A 27,072-nucleotide genomic window follows, 5' to 3' on the forward strand; every position below is an offset into this window, starting at 1 on the left:
ATTTACGTTTATTTCGTAACTTGTACTGATCAAATCCCGTTTTAGGCACAATCAATACAGATGTGTGATTCATGTGTGCATTCCAGTAGAAATCTTATCTCTGCCAAGAGACCAGGGCTATAAATAAGACATTGGTACTGCTACTTTCCAACTATTCCTCGTTAACTCGTTGCTGAAGGTATGTCCCAAGACTGGAAGCTATTATGATAAGGTTCTACTCCGAGGTGTGTAATGTTTTGTAGATGCTGTATCTGGTGACGAGCACCACCGGTACATCTTGGTGACAGATGCTGAAGCAATTCTAGCTCGTCTGAGTCATTGCCCTCAGGAGAACGTCGAGACAGGCCCAACAATCGACGTGTGATACTTCCAGCTGCTTGCATAGTGCCATACAAACATGGAGACTGCAGTTGTCGTCTTCGGTTCCATCTCGCTGGTAAACACGTAAGCTGTAAGCCCGGAGTAGCTTACGAATCTGATATCCGCAGGGCGAGGACTCGAGCTGAGAGAATGAATGTTGCAGCCGTCTGGCCCAGGTATGGTCTCTGGGATGCCGTTCCGCCAAGCAACCGCTGCGGTATGACAGTTATTGGCGTTACATAGATAACCATATCTAAAACATAACATTTTTTTTTACCCTCCCAAGCTGAAGGTGGTGAGCTACAACTGTACCAGAACCCGCAGTGCAACCAGCTGGGAACATTCACCAGAACCCTCAGTGCAACTAGCCGGGAACACTGTACCAGAACACTCAGTGCAACCAGCTGGGAACATTCACCAGAACCCTCAGTGCAACTAGCCGGGAACACTGTACCAGAACCGTCAGTGCAACCAGCTGAGAACATTCACCAGAACCCTCAGTGCAACTAGCCGGGAACACTGTACCGAAACCCTCAGTACAACTAGCCGGGAACACTGTACCGGAACCCTCAGTACAACTAGCCGGGAACACTGTACCGAAACCCTCAGTACAACTAGCCGGGAACACTATGCTAGAACCCACAGTACAACTAGCCGGGAACACTGTACCGGAACCCTCAGTACAACTAGCCGGGAACACTGTACCGAAACCCACAGTACAACTAGCCGGGAACACTGTACCGGAACCCTCAGTACAACTAGCCGGGAACACTATGCCAGAACCCCAAGTGCATCTGTGTAGTGACCTGTGCCCTGTGTTGGAATCAAAAGATAAACCCAGACACCTCCTTCATCGTCACCATGGTAACCCCGTGTTGACACAGTTCCTCATATCTTGTATTTTGAATATTTAATTTCTTCACATTTCTCGTCTTGCACATTTCTATAGTAAAGAGATTGTGCCCTTTTACATTCAATATCAGCCTTTACATTTCTTCACATTTCTCGTCTAGAGTATTTCTATAGTAAAGAAATTGTGCCCAAATACATTTTATTTCTACCTTTACAGTTTGTATTGTTAGACTGTGTGAGCCGTTGAAGCCACACTTCAACAAGCTGTTCCTATATATTGCTACGTTGTTCAAATACTTCTACAACGTACTGAGGACACATGAACACACACTAATCCACAGCATGAGGATCAGAGTCTTGTAGACACAGAGGTCCCACCCTCCTCTCCGAGGCTGGTGTCTGCGCCGGGGTTAGCCGCGCCCTTGTCTACCACCTGGCCATCGACGGACCAACCCAGCGCTCCCGCCTCCTTCTCTTTCTCGTCCTGTAGGTGGGGGTTCACTTCAGATCTAGTGGACGGTCGTCTGGTAATGTCTGCCTCTCCCTGGAATGGACATTAGGAATCAGACCTGACTTCCGGTGATCATTACAGACAGACGGGAGGATTAACACCTGACTTCCGGTGATCATTACAGACAGACGGGAGGATAAACACCTGACTTCCGGTGATCATTACAGACTGACGGGAGGATAAACACCTGACTTCCGGTGATCATTACAGACAGACGGGAGGATTAAGACCTGACTACCGGTGATCATTACAGACAGACGGGAGGATTAAGACCTAACTTCCGGTGATCATTACAGACAAACGGGAGGATTAAGACCTGACTTCCGGTGATCATTACAGACAGCCGGGAGGATTAACACCTGACTACCGGTGATCATTACAGACAGACGGGAGGATTAACACCTGACTACCGGTGATCATTACAGACAGACGGGAGGATTAACACCTGACTACCGGTGATCATTACAGACAGACGGGAGGATTAACACCTGACTACCGGTGATCATTACAGACAGACGGGAGGATTAAGACCTGACTACCGGTGATCATTACAGACAGGCGTCAGGATTAACACCTGACTTCCGGTGAAAAGTACTGGCAGATTAAAGGATTAAGACCTGACTTCCGGTGATCATTACAGACAGACGGGAGGATTAAGACCTGACTACCGGTGATCATTACAGACAGACGGGAAGGTTAACACCTGACTTCCGGTGAAAAGTACTGACAGATTAAAGGATTAAGACCTGACTTCCGGTGAACATTACAGACAGGCGGGAGGATTAAGAACTGACTTCCAGTGAAAATTACAGACAGAATACAGACATGAGGATTAAAGAGAAGCTGAATCTGAACGAGCTTGTGCATACAGTCGGCAACATATTAAAGCATAGTGAGGTCAAGAGGTTTCGTTCTCTAGAATCCTTTCTCAAAGAAATCACATTTGTTTATGTATACCTTCATTTTGAAACTGGTGTTGTGCTATTTGCAGATATTTGTCAGGATTTAGGTAAGGGTTTGTCGCTATATTGAACTTAAAGTACACTGCAAAATACGTGTTAAATTCAAAATGTTAGGCTTTCGGATATATCTGCCCAAAAAATTATTTATTTTTTTAAATTATCGAGTAGGTTGAAGAAATAGAAATAAAAACTAAAATTACTTACTTTCGTATTTTTTAAAACAGATTTGGCAAGAATATAAATTCTGACGTAATCAAAATACGGAATTGCTTATTAGTAAAACAAGTAATGAAAACAGTTACTCAACTTACCAATTTATCATATCGGACTCCAAATCTGAGCGGTTTGAGGATCTTCTCTGGGAGGTAGGGGCACACTATATCGAAGAATGGGCACATCAACCGTGGATCTAAAGTTTCTGGTTTCGTTGCGCCTGAAAGAGAGGTGCATATACACATTATTCATAACAGCTATAGTGGAAACAGCAGGGTATCCATGTTGTCATATTGTTATGATGTTTCGTATGTGGTCAGTGTAAGTGTGTGAAAGGTGTGCATTAAGTAACAAACAAGAAATCACATCCATGTCACGTTGGCAGCAGCACGTGTGGCCCTTGTACAGGGTCCGTGGTGAACAGAACATATAGAGGTTATCGCGCGAGTGTGTTTGGGGATGGTAAATATCCTGCATTAGGAATAAACATTGTATTTAGCGAGCCGTGGCCAAATCCAACCATTTTAATTTGTGGAATAGGTTTCAAGCCGCAGAGGTCGACAAGCAGAGATATGGCTACTGATCCCGCTTGGCTAGGCCTGGTGCCTCTCCAAAGTTGCCAAAAGTTATAAAATGCCTTAGCTACATCACAGTTAGACACTGATTTTCAGTATATCAGACTGTTCTTTTGATAATGATAGCAATTATCCCTTTAGTTTATCCAGGTTCCCGATGGTTAATTCTGACTCGATTGCCGAATGACAAGGGCGACGCTGTTTGTAAACACTGAAAGTAGTCCCTACTTGACCTTTGATATTTGCATCTCTATCCGCCTATGACCCCAACGGATATCGTTTTTATCCGTTGGCTTTATCCTGCCGAGAAACCTACCCATTAAATGATAAGCTCGGATATCCTTCACAGATCAAATGTATAAATTCTGATCTTATATCTGTGTTGTGTACTGCAACACACCAGTGAAGCATTGGCATTACAAGACATCAGTATTAGTGCACTATTGTAACTAACTGCATCAGATCAACCGTGCATTGTTATAAGCTGCAATATATCAACGGTGCATTTTTATCAAATGCAACATATCAACATGTATTGTTATACTGACTCCGAGCCGACCAGTCCTTGTTTTAGCCTCTTATTGCCGAGCGCCAGACAGGGTAACAACAAGTACCATCTTTTAACGTCTTTTGGTATGACGCGGTCGGGGATCGAACCCCGGACCTTCCGCTCTCCGGGCGGACGCTCTGCCGCTAGACCACGGAGGCGGTCGCATTGTTATGGAATGCAACAGATCAAAAGTGCATTGTTATGAAATGCAACAGATCAACATGTATTGTTATAAAAGAATGCAACAGATCAACGGTATATTATTATAAAATGCAACAGATCAACGGTACAACATTAAATGCAACAGATCAACTTTACATTATTATAAAATGCAACAGATCAACGGTACAATATTATAAAATGCAAAAGATCAACGGTACATTATTATAAAATGCAACAGATCAACGGTACATCATTATTAAATGCAACGGATCAACTTTACATTATTATAAAATGCAACAGATCAACGGTACAATATCATAAAATGCAACAGATCAACGGTACAATATTACAAAATGCAACAGATCAACTTTACATTATTATAAAATGCAACAGATCAACGATACATTATTATAAAATGCAACAGATCAACTTTACATTATTAAAAAATGGAACAGATCAACGGTACATCATTATTAAATGAAACAGATCAACGGTACAATATTATGAAATGCAACAGATCAACTTTACATTATTATAAAATGCAACAGATCAACGGTACATTATTATAAAATGCAACAGATCAACGGCACATTGTTATGAAATGCAACAGAATAATGGGGTATTGCTATAAACGGCAACAGATTAAAGGTGATTGTCATGACATGCACCAGGTTAAAGGTGAATTGTTATGAAATGAAACAGATCAACGGTGCATTGTTATGAAATGCAACATGACAATGTTTTATTGGTGTTTAAACCGCACACACATTGTCACAAACTGCAGCGCAAATCTCAAAACAATTCCTCATAATATTCATTTGTCAGTACACGTGTGGCCCAGGGGTGTAAGGTCCCGCCATTTCTTAGCCGGACCAGGATCTGCATGTTATGGGTTCGAATCCAGACCTGACTATGACACTTGGCTTGTCTGTATCTTAGTGTGTCAGCGGGTTTCAGTACAATGGAAAACATCTGCTTCCCACGTCACACATGACCCCTCCAGCTTTGAGGAGAAATCTGTTGACTACTAACACTGTGATGCGACCAGGCTGTTACCTGCCACCCGACGTGTTCTAACAGAACAAACTACCCTCGTCCCAGGGACCACGTTACGTCACAAGTGACATATGTCAATCTGAACGACAATCGTGTATTTATGTATGCGGTAAATGTGTCTGATAAAAGTCACAAACAACAAACTCAAGGACAAACCGTCTGCATATGTGAGCGATGAGTGCGTAATCATCACGCCTTTCACGCGTTCCGACACAAAATCGTTCAGGCAACAACAAATTAATTATTTTTTTCCTCGAAATTTAATCTTTTTCTACAAGAACATGAGAACAAAATGTCTAATGTTTCACTTTTCTAGGTGCTTAATTACCTACGTACCAAAGCAATGACTCACTAAACAAGGCGTCGGTTGAGAGTGGGTGAGTGAGCTTGATTTTACGCCGCTTTTAGCAATATTTCAGCAATATCACGACGGGGGACACCAGAAATGGGCTTCACACATTGTACCCATGTCGGGAATCGCGTCGGTTGAGAATAAACTCTCCGTTAAGACTCATTAGTTGGTAGTCCATCAGGTTTACAAAAACATAACATTTGTTTAGAGAAAATCATTGTCTTTTTCCACGTTGTAAAAGCAACAAATGTTCCCCCAAAAGACTCAACGTGTTCTCAAGGAAAGGAAATATACGAAAAACAAATAACTTATTTGTTGTGAATTTGAATCAAAACGCCAACACCAGAATCATAGGCGTAAAAAGCAGCCTGCATATTCTTGTTATATGGTTATTCACATGTCGTATTGCAACTTGTGCAGTTTATAGTGTTAAAATATTTTGCAACAGTGTTATTCAAATGTATGTACTTAAATGAATTATATACAGTGAGACGCCTGCTCAATACCTCGTACCTGTTATGAAGCTGACAATGAGCCCGACAATGACGACGGTGGCTACGGCAGTGGCTGTATACCACATGTACGACAACGTGTAGAGGCCCATCAGGGGAGTGCTGTAACAGTAATAGGGAGGGAAAACCTTACAAAAAGGGCGTAGTTTATCATATATACTGTGGACTATTATTATGGGCCATTGCATAATGAAAATACTTGACGCTACATGTGGCAGACAGTATGTTTAAGACCATGATTTATTTCTAGATTAACACAGGAACAACGCCCAGTTGATATTTTTGTCCCGTCGTACCTTTTATGAATAGACGTCTTTCACCGGTTGAAAATCAAAATCAAACTTTATAATTCAGCGACGCAACAACGAGTGAGAAGGAAATACGGATTATCTGCCCTGACTGAATGCGTTATGTAAGCCCCGAGCCATTGGAACTGCATCCAGTTGGATGTCAATGAGCAGATCATCCGTATTTCCAAGTCCTCTCCTCCGTGGTCGGGTGGTAGAGCATCTGCCCGGAGAGCGGAATGTTGGTGGTTCGATCCCTGGCCGCCTCATACCACAAGACCATAAAATATGGTATTTGTTGTTACCCTGCCTACCTGGCGTTCGATATTAAGATGATAACTAATGGTCTGGTCGGTTGGAGCCAGAATACCGTGTGTGAGAAGGGTATCCGTGTTAAACTGTGACATGGTACGATCTTAGCGGACTAGCACTATAAACCCGGCATACGTCCGGACAAATACAAGCAGCCACACCCGTGCATGCACTTGGCCATAGAAATGTCATAATTTTGAACGCAAAGTCAAACCCCATTTAGTTGTCTGATGCTGTTATTAAGAACGAAATTGAAGAACGTATAAATGTCAAATCTTAACCAATATGATTAATAAATGTTTATCTATTATTCATGATTTAATGTTAACAACTTACGACTTCATGAAGATTGGATGACGTCGTATGGTTTTGTTCTAAGCAATTGATCAATGTGATATATCGCTTCAACTGACGCATTAGTATGACGACGCGCTAAAATACACATGTGAAAATATCGGATAGTTATTACTCTCGATTCATCTTACATATGAATTATTTGTCTCAACTGTCTGATGGCTGAGAAATTACCTTTCGGGCGCTGCAGTAGCGTTGGAAAGAACTGACGATGCATTTCCGGTGAATGTCGTCATAGTTGTTGTTGCAGTCGCTGCAATTGTAGTGATGTTCCAGTTGCAGTCCACCGTGCTGATCGGAGCCAACGCTGCTACCTCAGGTCTGTAGATCTGGAAGCCGACGCTGATCCAGAACATGAACACAAGACTTGTGACGATCCCTACCACGGCACCCTGACGGAGAAACGGAGAGAGAGTGGTCAAAACTCTCCTGACAGAGAAGCAGAGAGAGTAGTCAAGATTCCCCCGACGGAGTAGCAGAGAGAGTGGTCAATACTCTCCTGACGGAGTAGCAGAGAGAGTGGTCAATACTCTCCTGGTGGAGAAACAGAGAGAGTGGTCAATACTCTTCTGTCGGAGAAACAGAGAGAGTAGTCAATTTTCTCCTGAGAGAGCAGCAGAGAGAGTGGTCAATACTCCATCTGAGGTCAGTCCGGAACAGACAAACCAGTGGTCGATGGGGTGAGAACTGTCTTTGCTTGCAAGGACTGCAAGGAAACCTTCTCTGTCCTGCATTTTTCCATTAACCAAAATAATTAACGACCGTGTCCATACAACAAACACCACAGAGGAGTTTTCATAAAGAGATACATTGATACCTGACAATGGAGAAGCCCCCAAATTACACATGAATAATGACTGTCATGGCACTATTGCCAACTATAGCGGGAAAGTTGGATTTTCCTCAAAATATCACAATATTCGGCCAAATATACTACTCAAAGAAAGTTAAACAACATCCCCCTTTTTTATGTGACGATTGGTTATCTGGCATGACCATGGCAGATTTACAAGCGTCCTTACCCTCATGGTTTCTAAGATATAGAGAAGATAACAGTTTACGACGGACGGACAACGTGCCACGACTGATGCTTTCTTGATTTTTAGTCTGGTAAGTTATAAATGTTTCTATGAACTCATCGTTCTTTACTTTCTTAACGTTTTTAGGCGTACTTCTTTTTGAAGAGTAATATCAAGATTTCAACTTAGTTTTAAGTAAATCACAATACTTTTCTTACATAAAAGCTGAATAAAATAAGGAAAGGCGAACATGAAATATACCCTGGGATATTTTTAACGTTTATTTAGATGAAATTTATACAATTTAATCTCAGGACAATGTGTTTATCTTTTCTGTTGATAAAGGTCTGATACTGTAATACGTGGCGAAGTCCGACTCACGATCTGATTGGCCCACGGGAAGAGCATCCCCAAAGTGAATGCCCCAAGTAGAGGTCCTCCCAGGATTCCGTACAACGCCAGGGCGGCCTGTAACACAAGTCACAGTGAATGAGTGAGTGAGTGGGTGGGTGGGTGGGTGTTTGGGTGAGTGAGTGAGTGAGTGAGTGAGTGAGTGAAAGAGTGAGTGAGTGAAAGAGTGAGTGGGGTGGATGGGTTTGGGGGTTAGGTAGTGTCCTCAGAATTGAGCCATATGTTCCAGCCATATCAAGGCCGAGGCCACCCGAAATGGACTTTTACATTGTGCCCGTGTGAGGAATGGCACCCAGGTCTTCGATGAGCCAAAGCTACCCCACCTCCAACACCCAAAAGGTATGTTGATTTATTACTAGGTTACCTTACTTTTCTCTAATAAAACAAAACCTAACTAGGAAATATAGAATCCTACAATCTATTGGTGTGCGAACTTTGATAAATCTCTGTACACAGAAAACTATGACGTTAACATTGGTAGTATGCGTCAACGAATGAGGGTACACCTAGTCTAGACAAAATATTTGTTTATAAAACGAGCAAGAAAAACAATGTGAAAGTCCAATCTTGCATCTTTGAACTTCCAGAATTTAATCCTTGTCTGCTTGTTTGTTGTTTAACGCCGCACTCAGCAATATTTACAGCTATATGACGGCGGTCTGTAAATAATCCGTTCTGGGCCAGACAATCCGGTGATTGACATAATGAGCATCGATCCACGCAATTGGGATACAATGACATGCATTAACCAAGTCAGCAAGCCTGACTCCCCGATCCCCTCAGTCGCCTTTTACGTCAAGCATGGGTTGCTGAACTAACCCGGGTCTTGACGGGCCTTTAAAGGGGCTCTCACACTTTGCCGAGTTGCGGAGTACTCGTATGGAGCTCGTAGCGAGATCGTACTAAACTCGGGGTAACTCGGGATACCTCGTACTGATCTACGAGAGTTTTAGTACCACTAAAAACACTCGGGCCGCCAGCCAACTCCTAACAAACTCGTAACACACCCGTCCTACTCGTAGTACCTTCATGGTGTTCGTACAGAACTCGTATAAGGATCGTCTGCAAAATTTATTGCCGAGTTGACTAGTCTAATAAGAGCTATACGAGCCTCCATGTTAAATCATGTGACAAATTCCCGCCGAATTATTTAGCAGCTCGTAGCAACCTCGTACCAACGTCGTACCAACGTCGTACCAAACTCGTACAGCTCGTATCGAGATCGTTGTGCTCGTATGCAACTCTTAATAGACTCCCACTGGACTCCTACTGGACTCCTATGGGGCTCGAAACACACTCGCAGCGTACTCGTATAATACTCGTATGTAGTCTCTTCCCGAGTCCCTACCGAGTTTGGCTCGGGAGAGCTCGGCAACCACCCCGGCAAAGTGTGAGAGCTGCTTAAGCCTCGTAACAGAACACAAAGTGAAACTTCAAGTTAAGATGCCGTCTTTTGATTTACCCGCATGGCGTTTTGAGTTGATCGTGATTGAGTTGTGCTGCATTGTTTAAAGGGTGGGAATGTAATATGGTTGATTCTACACACATATTTCCGGCTCCAGATATCATACTTTTCATTGCATTATTCCACTTGAAGGGCTCTTAACTGCATAGTGGGCACTATTCATGATCGAGATGGTAGGCGATAAACATGGCTCGAAAATGCATGCATTTCACTTTCCTTTAACATCGCAGCCAATGCACGGCCTAGTTGTATTGTTATAAATGTGGAGTAGTTCTATAGTACCTACCTCTAGAATGCCACCAAGCATTGCGGCCACGTATGTCAGGCCGATAGCAGCAAACCCGATCACCACGGCTGAAAGGGAGATCATTAAATTTCAAGCTTCAGCTGGCTATTGTTCAGTCAGTTTTGTTTATTCATGGCAAACCGAGAGGCCATAGGCCCATAGTTCAACATATTTACAAGTTATGCGTGTTTCTTCTACAAATGCATTATGTATGGACAATGCACTATTTTGTAATAATGTAACAAGTTGCCCAATTATTTGTATTGCGTGAGTGACTGGCATTTTGATTGAGATAAAATACCATGTAATAGGCTTTGGCTGGATATCGCGTGGACTCAAAGAAACCACGAAGTATTTTTGTGTTCTATAGATAGTATCACACGAAGTGTTCAATGTACATGTATATAACATATTGTTATATTGTTGTACACGATAAGCGTTTAGTGTATATAATATATGGATATATGCACTGTAAAAATGAGTTTAGAATTTGAAGACATACAAGACATTTAAATCCTAAACGGAATACAAATTTGGTGTGTTCTATCTCAACACGTTTAGGGTCTAAACACATGAAATGAGTTTTTGTACTACCACCTGAACACAAGATCCCCGCACTAAACATGTTTAGATAATGTTATATCACTGGGTATTATATGGATAAGATGCACAAAATGTATTGCAATTAGATGTGCAATCAGATTTGTATAACGCATTTGTATAACACATTTGTATAACACATTTCCCACCAGAACTTGGTATAACATTTACATGATAGTGTATAAGAAAACCAAGATTAGACAATGGTTACTAGATGAATTGACATTTGTGTGTGAGGGTGGTGGGGTGGGGTGTGTTGGTGTTGGTTGGGGGTGGGGGTGGAAATACGGGTTTTTACCACATCTAGATCCTAAACACGTTTAGCTGTTAAACACAGATCCTAAACATGTTTAGACCCGAAAGTCGTCATAATTATGGGACAAGGAACGCGCTAAATACATATTTAACAGACCGTGAAGTAATAATAAGTATATAATTTCCAACTGATTCCATGGAATTTGATCGGCTTACCAAGCAATTTTGCTTTTGCGTTTATGTTTCCAGAAACCGACAAGAATAGGCCACGCCCACAAGCGGATTACTCTTCCCTGATTGGTTGATAATAGGGTGGGCGGGACTTGGGTTGCGATATTGCACTGAACGACGTCACTGATTTCGTATTGTTGTCATTTTTTGTGATAATGATTGAATACTTATTTATCTATTTATTTATTTATTTTAAAAAAAATTGTTTGTTTGTTTGTTTGTTTCTTATTTTATTTATTTTTTATTTATATTTTATTATTATTAAAAAAAAATTAAGAATTGACTTTACTACGACGAGATTTCTCGCGTTTATGGACTTATAAATGTAAAAACCGGTGTTCACACTGTAAAGATTCGCGGATGTCAATTCTTAATTGTTAAATGAAGGACTGACCGAGAATCTTGGAGATGATGGTTGCTTTCTTCTCACTGATCCTAGTGCAGCAGTACTTCCTGACCAAGTCCGTCAGGATGACTGCGGAGATGGAATTGAGTCCCGACGAGATGGTGCTGTGGATCAAGTTACTTTTTTGGTTTACGTATTCGACCGATCAAGGTCCAAAGCATTCATAAAATGACAAACAAATGATTTGCATTTGTTTAATGTACCTGAGCCTCTATCTATGATTGATAAGAAAAATAAAACGTATGTAAAGTATTGGGTTACGATCATCTTAGCACTACGCCTATGTAAAGTATTGGGTTACGATCATCTTAGCACTACGCCTATGTAAAGTATTGGGTTACGATCATCTTAGCACTACGCCTATCGTTAGCCTATGTAAAGTATTGGGCTACGATCATCTAAGCACTACGCCTATCGTTAGCCTATGTAAAGTATGGGGTTACGATCATCAAAGCACTACGCCTATGTAAAGTATGGGGTTACGATCATCTAAGCACTACGCCTATCGTAAGCCTATGTAAAGTATGGGGTTACGATCATCTAAGCACTACGCTTATCGTTAGCCTATGTAAAGTATGGGGTTACGATCATCTAAGCACTACGCCTATCGTTAGCCTATGTAAAGTATGGGGTTACGATCATCTAAGCACTACGCCTATGTAAAGTATGGGGTTACGATCATCTAAGCACTACGCCTATCGTTAGCCTATGTAAAGTATGGGGTTACGATCATCTAAGCACTACGCCTATCGTTAGCCTATGTAAAGTATGGGGTTACGATCATCTAAGCACTACGCCTATGTAAAGTATGGGGTTACGATCATCTAAGCACTACGCCTATCGTTAGCCTATGTAAAGTATGGGGTTACGATCATCTAAGCACTACGCCTATCGTTAGCCTATGTAAAGTATGGGGTTACGATCATCTAAGCACTACGCCTATGTAAAGTATGGGGTTACGATCATCTAAGCACTACGCCTATCGTTAGCCTGAGTAACACGAATAAACAAATGTTCTACTTATTACGTATTGTCTTAGTGATCTTCGTGATCTTACTCTGAAAACCATTGTGTCATTTCATACTTAACTCGAGTGAGGTATGGATTAAATATATTCAGATATATACAATATTTCATCACTGTACATATAAACAGATGCTCGCAACGCCTTAGGGGTGGGGCTGAAAAGTCATAGGTGCAAATGAAATACTATTTCGAGACAGATAGAATCGCATACAATCAAGATTATAAAAATCCTCACCACCAGTAGCAGTAAGAGTGCTGCTACTACTACTAGTAGTAGTTTGTCTGTTTGTTGTTTAACGCCGTATTCCAGTTTGGTCCAGGCTATCCAGTGATTGACATCATGAGCATCAATCGACGCAATTGGGATGCTATGACATGCATCAACCAAGTCAGCAAGCCTGACCACCCGATCCCGTTAGTCGCCTTTTACGGCAAGCATGGGTAGTAGTAGTAGTAGTAGTAGTAGTAGTAGTAGTAGTAGTGGTAGTAGTAGTAGTAGTAGTAGTAGCAGTAGTAGTAGTAGTAGTAGTAGTAGTAGTAGTAATAGTAGTAGTAGTGGTGGTGGTGGTAGTAGAAGTAGCGGTAGTAGATAGAGAATAGAGAAGCAGAAGTATTGGGAGTAGTGTTGTTATCATTACGTTCATTAGTAGTAGTAGTGGTAGTAGTAGTAGTAGTAGTAGTCGTAGTAGTAGTCGTAGTAGTAGTAGTAGTAGTGGTAGTGGTAGTAGTAGTAGTAGTAGTAGTAGTCGTAGTAGTCGTAGTAGTAGTAGTAGTAGTAGTAGTAGTAGTAGTAGTGTATAACTGCGTGTCTTACCTCAGCGCTCCACTGAACATACAGGCGAGAAACAAGCCTGGTATTCCGGGTATCCGGCCCAGGACGTCCATCACAAACAGCGGCAGGAGCTGCGATACAAAGTTACCGTCAGGAAAAAAATATTTTAATTACTTGGATTTCGATTTTTCCTCAAAGCCCTAGGATCGATGGTTGAAATAAAAAAAAACATTTCTAAAAATGAAATTAACCTAATTTGACCCAAGATTTACCGAAGTAAACTTTGGTTGATCAATGTCAGCACTTGTCAACTGATTGATGTCACACTTCCGATGACCAGAGTCACCTATGTTTAACATGCATTATATGGACAAAGTACAATGAAAGTTTTGTCCGGTAATAAAACACTAGTTTTCATTTATCATATTAATTTATAAGGCTATGATGCGTCTCCTCCTAACACTATAGTTTGCATTTAGCCGTTCTATGTCAGGCTCTTTCCCAACTTGTCCTTGATGAAACCAGGTTGCATCTAGACATCCCTGTTTGCCCGAAATGCGGTAACCTCAAAAGTAGTGTGATGGTTGTTGTCACCTGATCGCCGGCAGATATGAGTCCAAGTTCCAGCGGGTCACACTTGCTGTAGAAGCCGTAGATGACGATGCCGATCATTGCGGTGAGGTAGAGGATGATGGCGAGGCCAGGACAGTTGATCCAGTAGGCGCTGAAGAAGACCACATGACTTATCTATTGACGGTGCGTAAACACTGAAGGGCGCGCCCTCAACAAACAAGTCGATTGACAATGCGCCAGATTTCATTCATGAAGTAAATACTCATGGCGTTATCTCTTTATATTTATCCCTGTCAACGGGTCAGTGTGCACTTGATTTCCATTCTCAGCTCCCTGGGGAGTATACCAGCCAAACTACCTTTGAGGTATGAGAAGGTTAACAGTTACATTACCATCTCATCCTACCGGGTACCCATTCACTGCTGACTACTCATTGGGATAATTAGTTTTCAAAGAATGAAAATCAGTCATCGGAAGATTACATATCAATATTGCTTCTACTGAACTGATTCTCCTACTCCAACTAAAATTGATCCCTATTTGAATTTGCTTAATCAGCAAATTAAGCCAAGGGAGCATTAAGCCAAGGGAACATCTTCGGGGTCACACTAAGTTAGGTTTTGTGCATGTCTATGAGCTCTTTTGACCCTAGGAGAAGACAAGGACTCTCTGACCACACGGGGGGAGACAAGGACTCTCTGGCCACACGGGGGAGACAAGGACTCTCTGACCACACGGGGGGGGGGGGGGGGGGGGGGGGGGGACAAGGACTCTCTGACCACACGGGGTAGACAAGGACTCTCTGACCACACGGGGGAGAAAAGGACTCTCTGACCACAAGGGGGAGACAAGGACTCTCTGACCACACGGGGAGTCAAGGACTCTCTGGCCATACAGGGGGGGAGACAAGGACTCTCTGACCACACTGGGGAGACAAGGACTCTCTGACCACACGTGGGAGACAAGGACTCTCTGACCACACGGGGAGTCAAGGACTCTCTGGCCATACAGGGGGGGAGACAAGGACTCTCTGACCACACTGGGGAGACAAGGACTCTCTGACCACACGGGGAGACAAGGACTCTCTGAACACACGGGGGAGACAAGGACACTCTGGCCACATGGGGAGACAAGGACTCTCTGACCACACGGGGGAGACAAGGACTCTCTGACTACAAGGGGAGACAAGGACTCCCTGTCCACACGGGGGAGACAAGGACTCTCTGACCACACGGGGGAGACAAGGACTCTCTGACCACACGGGGAGACGAGGGCTCTCTGACCACACGGGGGAGACAAGGACTCTCTGACCACACGGGGGAGACAAGGACTCTCTGACCACAAGGGGAGACAAGGACTCTCTGACCACACGGGGAGTCAAGGACTCTCTGACCACACGGGGAGACAAGGACTCTCTGACCACACGGGGGAGACAAGGACTCTCTGACCACAAGGGGGAGACAAGGACTCTCTGACCATACGGGGAGACAAGGACTCTCTGACCACAAGGGGAGACAAGGACTCTCTGACCACACGGGGAGACAAGGACTCTCTGACCACACGGGGAGTCAAGGACTCTCTGACCACACGGGGAGACAAGGACTCTCTGACCACACGGGGAAGACAAGGACTCTCTGACCACACGGGAGAGACAAGGACTCTCTGACCACACGGGGAGACAAGGACTCTCTGACCACACGGGGGAGACAAGGACTCTCTGACCACACGGGGAGACAAGGACTCTCTGACCATACGGGGAGACAAGGACTCTCTGACCACAAGGGGAGACAAGGACTCTCTGACCACACGGGGAGACAAGGACTCTCTGACCACACGGGGGAGACAAGGACTCTCTGACCACACGGAGGAGACAAGGACTCTCTGTCCACACGGGGGGGACAAGGACTCTCTGGCCACACGGGGGAGACAAGGACTCTCTGACCACACGGGGGGGGGGGGGGGGGGGGGGGGGACAAGGACCCTCTGACCACACGGGGTAGACAAGGACTCTCTGACCACACGGGGGAGAAAAGGACTCTCTGACCACACGGGGGAGACAAGGACTCTCTGACCACACGGGGGAGACAAGGACTCTCCTCATTAAGCCGTCATTAAGACGTTGCATGCACATGACACAGGGGTGGGGTGCTTTCTTACAGTTGCGCCTTCTTGAGGGTGGGGCAGGCAACTGCTCTCTGCACCTGCGCCTGGTTCACGCCGTACACGAAGGTCCACAGGAAGGTGCCGCCGATGACCAAGGACCAAACGCTGTGCCGGACGGTGGGGTCAGGGCTGAACCTGGGGGTCAAAGGTTTCAACGCTGATCATTGAAAGAATTGGGTTGTATCATTTCTTGACACACCTAATTACCATGCTTTTGTTTGTTCTGTAGACGATGTGTGTACATCAGATAACTGTTCTATGTAAATCGTTGAATCTTACTTGCAAAGTTGACTATTGAACATTACCATTTTAATAAAATGTAAACCAACAAAAATAACAGAATATCAAAATTGTACATAAATTTCCACATTTCATTATAGAGAGTCGGCGGATCAAGTCTGGCCCAAGGGTAATATCAATTTAATCATACATATTATGTATACAGAATCTCGACTCTCCAGAAGGGGTCTTCCCTTTTGTCAGACAATGGAAAAGACAGTTGAGTGACTTACAGCACATTGACGTTGATGTGGAAGTAAATATTACCATATTACCTCAACCATAAAAGTCGCTGTTTTTAGCTGTCTGACAAATGGGGTGTCTGACAAATGGGTGCTCGACCGGAAGATGTTTTTTCGGACTAACGGGATTTCACTGTACACCTGTTACCCGAGACACTTACTCAAGAAACTCTATCCTGGAATTATTGTAGGCGATGTCCCACGCCCGCTGGAACCCGCCAATCTCTATGGAGCCCTGAATGAGCACTGCTAGAAGCCCCACAAGCATCATGAACGTCTGAAACGTGTCCGTCCACAGCACCGCCTTCATGCCACCCTACAGCCGACATGGAACACTTCATTTAACGTTATAGATCATAGTCGGGTTTTTTTCATTCTCTATGAAATATATAATTTTTAAATAATTTATAACTTGGTTCCATATCGACCCCATGCACTCTCAACTAAAGTCGGGGTATAGTTAGATTATCCTCAAAACAGAATCTTATACCAGCACTGTGTCTCAGTTTTGACTATTTGGCTACGTGCATGTCCACTACAGACGCAGATATGTCGGGCCCCCGTACTTACAATGGAGGTGTAGAAGGTGCAGACAAGCCCCACAGCCCAGATAGAACCCCACAGATTGAAGTCTGTCACTGCAAATATATTCAAGAAAGAAATGTGTATTCCTGGAATACGTATACCTGTGTTCATAAAAATTAGGCAAAGTGTATATATCCCGGTATATGTACCTGCGTTCAGAAAAGAAGAGGTAAAGAGTATAAATCCCAGGAATACGTATACCTGCGTTCAGACAAATGAGGCAAAGAGTATATATCCCGGTATACATACCTGCGTTCAGACAAATGAGGTAAAGAGTATATATCCTGGGAATACGTACCTGCGTTCAGGGAAAAGAGGTAAAGAGTATATATCCTGGGAATACGTACCTGCGTTCAGGGAAAAAGAGGTAAAGAGAATGTATCCCGGAATACGTACCTGCGTTCGGGGAAAAAGAGGTAAAGAGAATGTATCCCGGTATACGTACCTGCATTCAGGGAAAAAGAGGTAAAGAGTATATATCCTGGGAATACGTACCTGCGTTCAGGGAAAAAGAGGTAAAGAGAATGTATCCCGGAAATACGTACCTGCGTTCAGGGAAAAGGAGGTAAAGAGTAAATATCCTGGGAATATGTGCCTGCGTTTAGGGAAAAAGAAGTGAAGAGTATATATCCTGGGAATACGTACCTGCATTCAGGGTAAAGAGAGGTGAAGAGTATATATCCTGGGAATACGTACCTGCGTTCAGGGAAATTGAGGTAAAGAGTATATATCCTGGGAATACGTACCTGCGTTCGGGGAAAAAGAGGTAAAGAGAATGTATCCCGGTATACGTACCTGCATTCAGGGAAAAAGAGGTAAAGAGTATATATCCTGGGAATACGTACCTGCGTTCAGGGAAAAAGAGGTAAAGAGAATGTATCCCGGAATACGTACCTGCGTTCGGGGAAAAAGAGGTAAAGAGAATGTATCCCGGTATACGTACCTGCATTCAGGGAAAAAGAGGTAAAGAGTATATATCCTGGGAATACGTACCTGCGTTCAGGGAAAAAGAGGTAAAGAGAATGTATCCCGGTATACGTACCTGCATTCAGGGAAATTGAGGTAAAGAGCATATATCCCAGTATACGTACCTGCATTCAGGGAAAAGAAGTAAAGAGTATATATCCTGGGAATACGCACCTGCGTTCAGGGCCAGTGAGGGGGCGTAAAGTACGCAGGCCATGTAGATTGTCTGGAATAATCGCAGATGAAATATTTATCAGCGAGTGTGCAATGAGGTGGCGGATGGGTATATTTCATTTCATGTAGGGTTGGCTCATGGACCGCTAGTCGAGGTAAATAAAACAGCCGTCAAAACGAAGATAACATATATAAACCTCGATCAACATAGATTGTGTTGAAAGAGTGTGGCATATTTTATAGCTGTTTTATGATTTGGTTTAAATATTTCTACTACACATACAGACGCCTGGTTACTTCTCACACAGCATGTCGGTGTGTTGTGTGTGGTGATCTGAATGTCGTTGAAACATCCATCACTTACCATTTGTACAATGTACGTTAGGGCTCCGGCCAATCTGGCCGCTTGACCAAACCTGAATTCCAGATACTGAAAAAACAGGGAGAAATAGCATTTATCGAGTTATTGCGTAATAAAGTTATACGATTTCCAGTGACAAGGTCATCTTCGCAGTAATCGCAATGTAGACAGAAAATACTAAAGCAGGTTTAGGAATGTGTGCCAATGTTGAGAGTCGAACACAGACTATAGGTATAACTACAGAACTGTCGGGTCAAGTTATCACCATGAGGTAAGGTATCTTGAAAATCGATTTTAAGAAATATTTCTTTCTTTTTCAAGCCATCATTTATGTAACTTCTTTCAGTGGCGTTTGGAAGTGGTTTTTCAAAGATATCTATTTTAAATACATAGGTTATTAACTAGGGCAAGTTATTATAGATAAACAACTTTATTGCAATTGAGGCGACGTTTCGGTGTGGATTTCAATGTTTTAGTGTGTACGGAGTTAACACGTTTACACTTTACGCGGGTTTTTACAGAGAGCACATCTGGTTTTACTTTTACAGCTCCATAAACGCAGAAAATATTAAAGTCAATTCCTAATTAAACGTCTCATATAATACGCTCACGAACGCACCGTGAAGACTTTAAATCTGAATCAACCACTAACATTCCAGTTAAATCACGGAGGCATAAATATAGTCGAATCGGGAACAGGGAATCCGGTGATACAATGCAATGAATATCACGGAAACCAGAGACAAGAGAGAGTGAGTGAGTGAGTGAGTAAGTGAGTGAGTGAGAGAGTGACTGACTGACTGACTGAGATTTAACGCCGCTTTGAGCAGTGTTCCAGTTACATCACGGCGTGTCTGCTTAATGTGGAAGGAAAGCCTGAAAAGATGCAGGTCTCAGATGTTTACCACTTTGATGAAACCCTAGAGCATCACGGCGTGTCTGCTTAATGTGGAAGGAAAGCCTGAAAAGATGCAGGTCTCAGATGTTTACCACTTTGATGAAACCCTAGAGCACGGGTAAGTGATTAAAAAGAACCATGGCTCGTTCTGTTCAGCTTAACTGATAAATAAATATCATGGCGAATAACTATGAGTAGCAACTTATTCCATCAAAACGAAAATATCAAGCAGTATTTAAAAAACTATTTACACAGCAGCTGCCAATATTTTCCTCGTAAACACAAACCCGGATTTTATGTCCTGTGAGCCACGCAGAAAACATGTACCGACCTGACACTCAGTATATCTCGACCATGGTTCGTTTCAATGAATATATATCACTCGCACGACGAGTATATTAACTTTCAGTCAGTCATTCTGAACAGGTATGACACCACAGTCAATAATGATACATCCATATGATAGTCCGGTTTCTGATACGTGAAGATCCGGGTTATAATAGGTCTTCAGTAACCCATGCTGGCCGAGGAGGCGACTATGCTTGTCGTCAAAGGTGAAATATGCTTGTCGTAAAAGGCGACTATGCTTGTCGTCAAAGGTGAAATATGCTTGTCGTAAAAGGCGACTATGCTTGTCGTAAAAGGCGACTGTGCTTGTCGTAAGAGGCGACTATGCTTGGCGTAAAAGGCGACTATGCTTGGCGTAAAAGGCGACTATGCTTGGCGTAAGAGGCGACTAACGAGACCTGGTGGTCAGGCTTGCTGACTTGGTTGATGTATGTCATCGTATCCCATTTGCGTGGATCGATGATCATGATGTCAATCACTGGATTGTCTGGTCAAGACTCGATTATTTACAGACCGCCGTCATATAGCTGGAATATTGCTGAGTGCGGCGTTAAACAACAAACAGACAAACACACTCCGTGAGATTATTATTTAGGGTTGTGGCGTAAAACTATTCCCTCACCCACTTACTAACATCGGCCCATATACAGCTAATGTATTTTTGCACCTTAGCTGTATATGGGCCTGTGGCCTTCATACGAATAAAACACGTGACTTGACAAGAATAGTGGTAGTCCATTGAGATACCATGCCGCAGTTAAGCATGGATATACCACGCACTTGTATGTTATATTGGTCCGTTGATATACTGACTCCGAGACGATCAGTTCTTGTTTTATCTACTTAATGCCGAGTGCCGGGCAACAACAAATAGCATATTTTAACGAGTGAGTGAGTGAGTTGGGTTTACACCGCTTTTAACAGTATTCCAGTTATGTCACGGCGTGTCAGCTTAATGTGGGAGGAAAGCCCGAAGTGATGCAGGTCTCAGACGTTTACCACTTCGGTGAAACCCACGAGCACGGGTATGGTGCTGACAAACCTAGAAACATAATCGGGGCGAACCGGGATTTGAACCAACAATTATAGGTTTCTGACATGTCCAAGGGACGCAACTCTGCACAGCGAATCGCGGCGCCTTTGACGACTGGGCCACCCGTGCCCCCTATTTTAACGAAATAAAGGAGAGCAGACTATGAAATATGTTATCACCCCACAAGGTTTTCTCATCTTATGCATGAGAATTATAACCCGCTAGACTTGTCTATTTTTGTCATCTAGACTTATTGTGATTAAACTGGATGAAGATATTCTGCAGTTATAATGAAGGCCCAGTAGGGTTGATGCTGAACTCTCGTTTTTCAGGTTTGTTCGGAAAAGTTGATACATCCATATTACGAATTAGAGCTGGTGAAACGTGTATGTCTGTCAGCTGTCCCAGTGCCTATAAACATGTTGAGAAATGCTTTATCTGAAACTGTCGTCGCGACGCGGTATCTGCTAGTGGGTTTAGACTGCAGGCATTGTTATGCTGTGTTTATGTGATAAGAATACATTGTGACCCCAATTAACTTCTGACATCAATCAGATAAACGTACTTCAGCCGGCTCGGGTCCGATGCACATACACGTATTTCATGAGGGCCGAAGAGAATTTGTATAATGAATTACAAGGCTCCATGCGGAGAGTAGTAAGTAAAAATCTAACAATCTGAAACCCGATACACTCGCAAGTATTCGTTTCTCTTGTTTCTGGCGTGTTTTTCTTGTTATCACAATAATTAAAAGAACTGGAGGACCATTTCAGTTTCAACGATCACTGCGAATGTGCACAGAGCGTGACCTATATCTCAGCGTCTGTCCCAGTCTGCCCGCGACCGCACCCCCACGACATGCCTTCTTATGTTTCTTCCGGAAACGGGCAACTATATAAGTGCAATAATCTTGAGCGCGGCGTTAAACCCCATTTCACCTCACCTCACCGATGTTTTGGTTTAGTTTATTGTTGTTGTTTTTAACGCCGACCTCTGCAATTTTCAAGTATTTGACAACGACCTATAATCAATCGAATCTGGACCAGACAATCCAGTGATTGACATAATCAGCACCGACATACCCAATTGGGATAGATAAAATGCATCAAACAAGTCAGCTAACGTGACCAACAGAGATTTTATTGCCGATATCTACAGTTATCTATATTTAAGATATCTTATTCCATTCAAGATACCTTCAATTCAATAACATATCAATAATTCCGAAATAAACGTGTGTGTGTGTGTGTGTGTGTGTGTGTGTGTGTGTGTGTGTGTGTGTGTGTGTGTGTGTGTGTGTGTGTGTGTGTGCAGGTAATGTAGTATTGTGTGTGTTTTGTTTGTTTGTTTGTTTGTTGTTGTTTTTTGTGTGTGTGCAGGTATTGTAGTAGTGTTTGTGTGTGTGTGTGTGTGTGTGTGTGTGTGTGTGTGTGTGTGTGTGTGTGTGTGTGTGTGTGTGTGTGTGCAGGTAATGTAGTATTGTGTGTGTTTTGTTTGTTTGTTTGTTGTTTTTTTTATGTGTGTGCAGGTAATGTAGTAGTGTGTGTGTGTGTGTGTGTGTGTGTGTGTGTGTGTGTGTGTGTGTGTGTGTGTGTGTGTGTGTGTGTGTGTGTGTGTGTGTGTGTGCAGGTAATGTAGTATTGTGTGTGTTTTGTTTGTTTGTTTGTTGGTTGTTTTTTTTGTGTGTGTGCAGGTAATGTAGTAGTGTGTGTGTGTGTGATGTAGTATTGTGTGATTTTTATGGAAGTTTAAGCTGTTGCAATAATAGACACGTGTGTATAAACATATTCACGAATTCTTTTCTTGGCAAAGTTGGCCTGTATGCACTACGCTGGTCCATCTTAACTGATGCATTGACGTTGAAAACACCGACAGCCGGGGTTGTACTTATCACGTAGTTATATAATACCTCACGGCGCAACGTGGCCTTGACATTGCACCACACGCAATAGATTCACGTAGAGTTAAAGCGAGTTCTGTTAAAACAGCGATTAGAGATGATGGTGTTTGGTATTCTTCCACGTAGGAAGAGATTTACAGTTTCGATTCGATTGTCAACGTCATTCAAAAGTGTCAACCTAATTTCTGTTTCTTTGGCAACTCTACTCGAGAATAATCCCCATAATGTATTCGAACCACTGTGGTTAACGATGTAACGTCGCCCGCGCGCTCGTATTTGTTTCAGATTTATTCATATCTTTGAACAAATACTCTGACAAACACCCAGATTACATTCAGCACTATGTTCAACAGCCCTGCTTCATTAACGTTCAAGATTCCAAATTCTAGTCCAACCCAGCTATCAGCTGGATACCATGCACCAATAGTCTGAAATGTTTGTTCAAATGTGTTCCTGATAAACCAAGCACAGCTGGAACCTCTTGCCCAATGAGATATGGCCTTCTTAACACGCGGAGTTCATTTATATCACGTTTAATGCACGACAGACCCTAAATATAACGGATAGTGTGCAGCAGGTGTATTCCATGCGGGACGTGATATTTATTATCATTTGTACAAAGTAAATTAATGTAGATAACTTGTAACAACAGGTCATAAAGGTACGACTGCACGCAATAAATGCTCGGCTTCATTAAAGAGACTGAACCCCTGTTATACCGTTCAAGTATTGCCACTTCACTTCGTATACACGGGTAGCAGAGTATGCCCTTATGCATTAAGGGTCGTCAGCACCTTATCTTTGTTCATGAGTTTCAACAGAGGTAAACGCCTAAGACCTGCATCACTTCGGTCTTTCCTCATATATCAAGCTGACGCGCCGTGATATAACTGAGATACTGTTCAAATCGACGTTAAATCGAACTCGCTCGTTCACCGTGTGTTTTTTTTACATGGAACTGAAGGAAATACGCGTGTCTCCTGCAAGTTACTGACAATACAGTTCATTTTTACGTTCACAGGGTATTTGTTTCAAATGTTGACAGTCGTGCATATAATTCTAAGTGAGCTATACCATTTAGAAAAATTAAGCACGGCAGGCAATTATCTTTGAACATACAGTAGACTACGTTTATAACGAACACGCTTATAACGAACTGACGGATATAACGAACTGTTCCGTCCATTTTCTGTATATATATGCTGTCTATGTTCTTATAACGAACTACGATTATTACGGACTAAATTAAGTAGTCCCTTTCAGTTCGTTATAACCGTAGTTTACAGTATTGAATATCCTCTTATAAGGCGTTTGTAACCGCAGGGTCTCATTCCACAGAGCGGCCAGGGCACTGCGATTACTTTCAGCCGTGTTGCAACATAGCTCTGCGTTAATCGTTCATCTAATTTCGTTTCGTGAAAGGAGGTTCAACGTGCAAAATGATTTCTAGAGATTTCATTATTTTGGTGGTTTCACATTTGATTTGTTTGTTTGTTTCCTGTTTAACACCGCACACAGCAATATTCTAGCCATATGACAGCGGTGTGTACATAATCGTGTCTGAACCAGACAATCCAGTGATTAACATTACGAGTGTCGATTTACGCAATTGGGATACGATGACATGCATCAACCAAGTCAGCAGGCCTGACCATCCGATCCCGTAAGTCACCTCTTACGACAAGCTAGCATAGTCGCCTTTTATGGCAAGCATGGGTTGCTGAAGACATATTCTTTCCCGGATCTTCACGGATGGTTTCACATTTGAACGTTTGACTATTCACATGGCAAAGTGATACAATAATTAACAAAACTGGGGGATAAGAAGAAGAGTTATTGCTATGAGGCACCCACACAGGGGTCTGAAGTAACTAATGAGTGAGTATGGTTTTACGCCGCTTTTTGCAATATTCCAGCAATGTCACGGCAGGGGACACCAGAAAGGGGCTTCAAATATTCTAGCCATGTCGGGAAACGAACCCGGGTCTTCGGCGCGTCGAGCGAACGCTTTAACCACTAGGCTACCCGACCGCCTCGAAGTAACTTATGTCACGTGCTTATGTCATTGGGTGTTTGTAACAACTGGCATTCTCCTGTTGCGTGTGTCGCTTGTTTTCCTTCCACGATATTTAATTATTTAAATATTTAGAAATAAGTGTCCTTATCATTTTTAAAATTTTAAGATCAATAAATGGTGAAATATTTATATCGATATGGTTGTAGTCATATGTTGATTGAAAAATAAGGTTTGCTCTACCCCATGTGTAGTCTAATAAAGTATATTTTCATGAACTCTATAGTTAAAGCACGAGGATGCTCGCGTTTGATAAAGTAGTGTCATCGCCCTTAATCTTTTAGCGAAGCATCTTAGAATTAGGCATACATAATAAAATTGTTGCTCTGTCGGCTTTTTTATACAGGTACTGCTGACTTTCCAAGATGTGCGTTATGTTGATTTAACTTTTTTTTCTTTGCATATATGATAAAACAGATGGTTGCGAAGTACCAAAATAGTCGTTAGACATGCATCTTATCAACTACCAGTACTTGTACATAGTTCGCATTTCGAAAGCATGTGCGTCAGTCTATCACTACCATAGCGTCCCAATAACTGGTAGGCATATATCGGTACGCAAATACCTCAATTATCTATCATAAAACCTGTCTCGTGTTACCTCATAGGAACTTGTGATGCCAATTCTGTAAAAGATAGGGATGTAGATGTGAGCTGACAGAAAGACGGCAAAGAAGTAGGACAGGCCTATCCAGCAGTACATGGTGCCGTACTTGTACATCTCGGATGGGGTCCCGAGGATGGTGATGGCGGACATGAAGCTGGCTAACAGTGACAAGGCAACTGGCACAACGTGCATGTTCCCGCCGGCAAGGAGGAAGTCTTTCGTTGTATGTTTATTCCTGTCCTTGATGGCATAAAACAAACCGATACTTGCTGAAACCATCAATAATCCTCCGAACAACACATAGTCAATGGTACCGAATGTACTTTTCTCGCCAGTTTGATAGCTGTATTTTCTCTCCATGTCCATGTTGTATGTCTTCTGTAGACAGTCAGTTATACACGCGGAATGCTTTAATGGACACTGTCCTTGCTTCAGTGTCAAGGGTCAAATGAGAATTAAACTTGTTGAGCGTGTTGAACCTCACAAGGGGTTCAAGGGCACTTGTCTTCAAACGCTGTGGTCAAGAGATTTCGCATGTATAATGAGTTCTCCTGATGTGGCAGCGGTCAAATGGTCATCGTGGTCACTGGCGGCGTTTATATAAACTCCTGTGAAAGAAACATAAAGAACGTTGACCGTAACACACAATCACCGTCCGAAAATGAACCAGCTTGTTAAGTGTAATTTACTCGCGGTTTTTACATAAGCTCGTATGAAAGAAACACAAAGCACGATAACCGTAACACACAATGCACGGTCTGAAAATGAATTTCAAGGTTTGTCAAGTTAAATGTACTGTGTATAATCTGTCATGACCATTCGTTGGCACAATGGCTACATGTATGTACACCCACAGCTTCGCTTTCATCAGGCGTGTTGCAAAAAAATAACCACCTGCTTCGGTTAATACGTATCACTACTTGATTATGTTAAAACAACATTTTCAGATCGACGCTCACTACACACAATGAATTTCGACCTAATCACTGAAACAATATGTTAGCATAAAGTCGGATTATGGAAACATGGATTTTTGAACGAAAGGGTTCCGTTCGTTAAGAGCTCTACTTGTCACAACAGTATGCATGGTTAAACAGTGAGATAGAAACATGTTGATACTCACAGTGGTCCGTTAAAGTGTGCACTCCGCTTCGTGTTGCATATCCAATATATTCACAAACCCTCTGACAATTGTACATGCACGTGGTTCGTGCACCCCAATAAATAATGTCGCTTGTACACATGAACCTGATCCAGCGCTCTCCGTTCGTGACCTCATTTTTAGGGTTGTTTGGCTCCCCTGTCTAATTATAGACATACGTTCCAGTGACGGTTTCAGG

General features: G+C 42.7%; 1 protein-coding gene across 1 annotated transcript; it reads right to left on the reverse strand.

The window, feature by feature from the left end:
* Positions 1-189: 189 nt before the first annotated feature.
* On the reverse strand, positions 190-27,072 carry LOC139468407 (sodium-coupled monocarboxylate transporter 1-like). Its single transcript, XM_071250360.1, has 16 exons — positions 26,856-27,072; positions 25,727-26,340; positions 18,876-18,941; positions 18,512-18,563; positions 17,357-17,424; positions 16,948-17,102; positions 16,260-16,400; positions 14,124-14,253; positions 13,572-13,660; positions 11,720-11,835; positions 10,240-10,307; positions 8,459-8,545; positions 7,233-7,450; positions 6,107-6,207; positions 2,997-3,118; positions 190-1,756 (listed from the first exon to the last, which is right to left on the reverse strand). The coding sequence occupies exons 2-16, from the start codon at positions 26,096-26,098 to the stop codon at positions 1,562-1,564; spliced, it is 1,980 nt and encodes a 659-aa protein (XP_071106461.1). The 5' UTR covers positions 26,099-26,340; positions 26,856-27,072; the 3' UTR covers positions 190-1,561.

This window comes from Haliotis cracherodii, unplaced genomic scaffold, assembly GCF_022045235.1.
Source record: "Haliotis cracherodii isolate W230 unplaced genomic scaffold, xgHalCrac1.p SCAF_2, whole genome shotgun sequence".
Classification (NCBI taxonomy): Eukaryota; Metazoa; Mollusca; class Gastropoda; order Lepetellida; family Haliotidae; genus Haliotis; species Haliotis cracherodii.

What these genes read in the sequence shown, in the direction of transcription:
- LOC139468407 (XM_071250360.1), bottom strand. Translation starts at nt 26,098, where the DNA reads ATGGACATGGAGAGAAAATACAGCTATCAAACTGGCGAGAAAAGTACA. An exon ending in ATGTTCAGTGGAGCGCTGAG is followed by an intron (nt 11,836 to 13,571) that starts GTAAGACACGCA and finishes CTTGATCCACAG; the next exon opens with CACCATCTCGTCGGGACTCA. An exon ending in GCTACTGCAGCGCCCGAAAG is followed by an intron (nt 6,208 to 7,232) that starts GTAATTTCTCAG and finishes TTACTGTTACAG; the next exon opens with CACTCCCCTGATGGGCCTCT.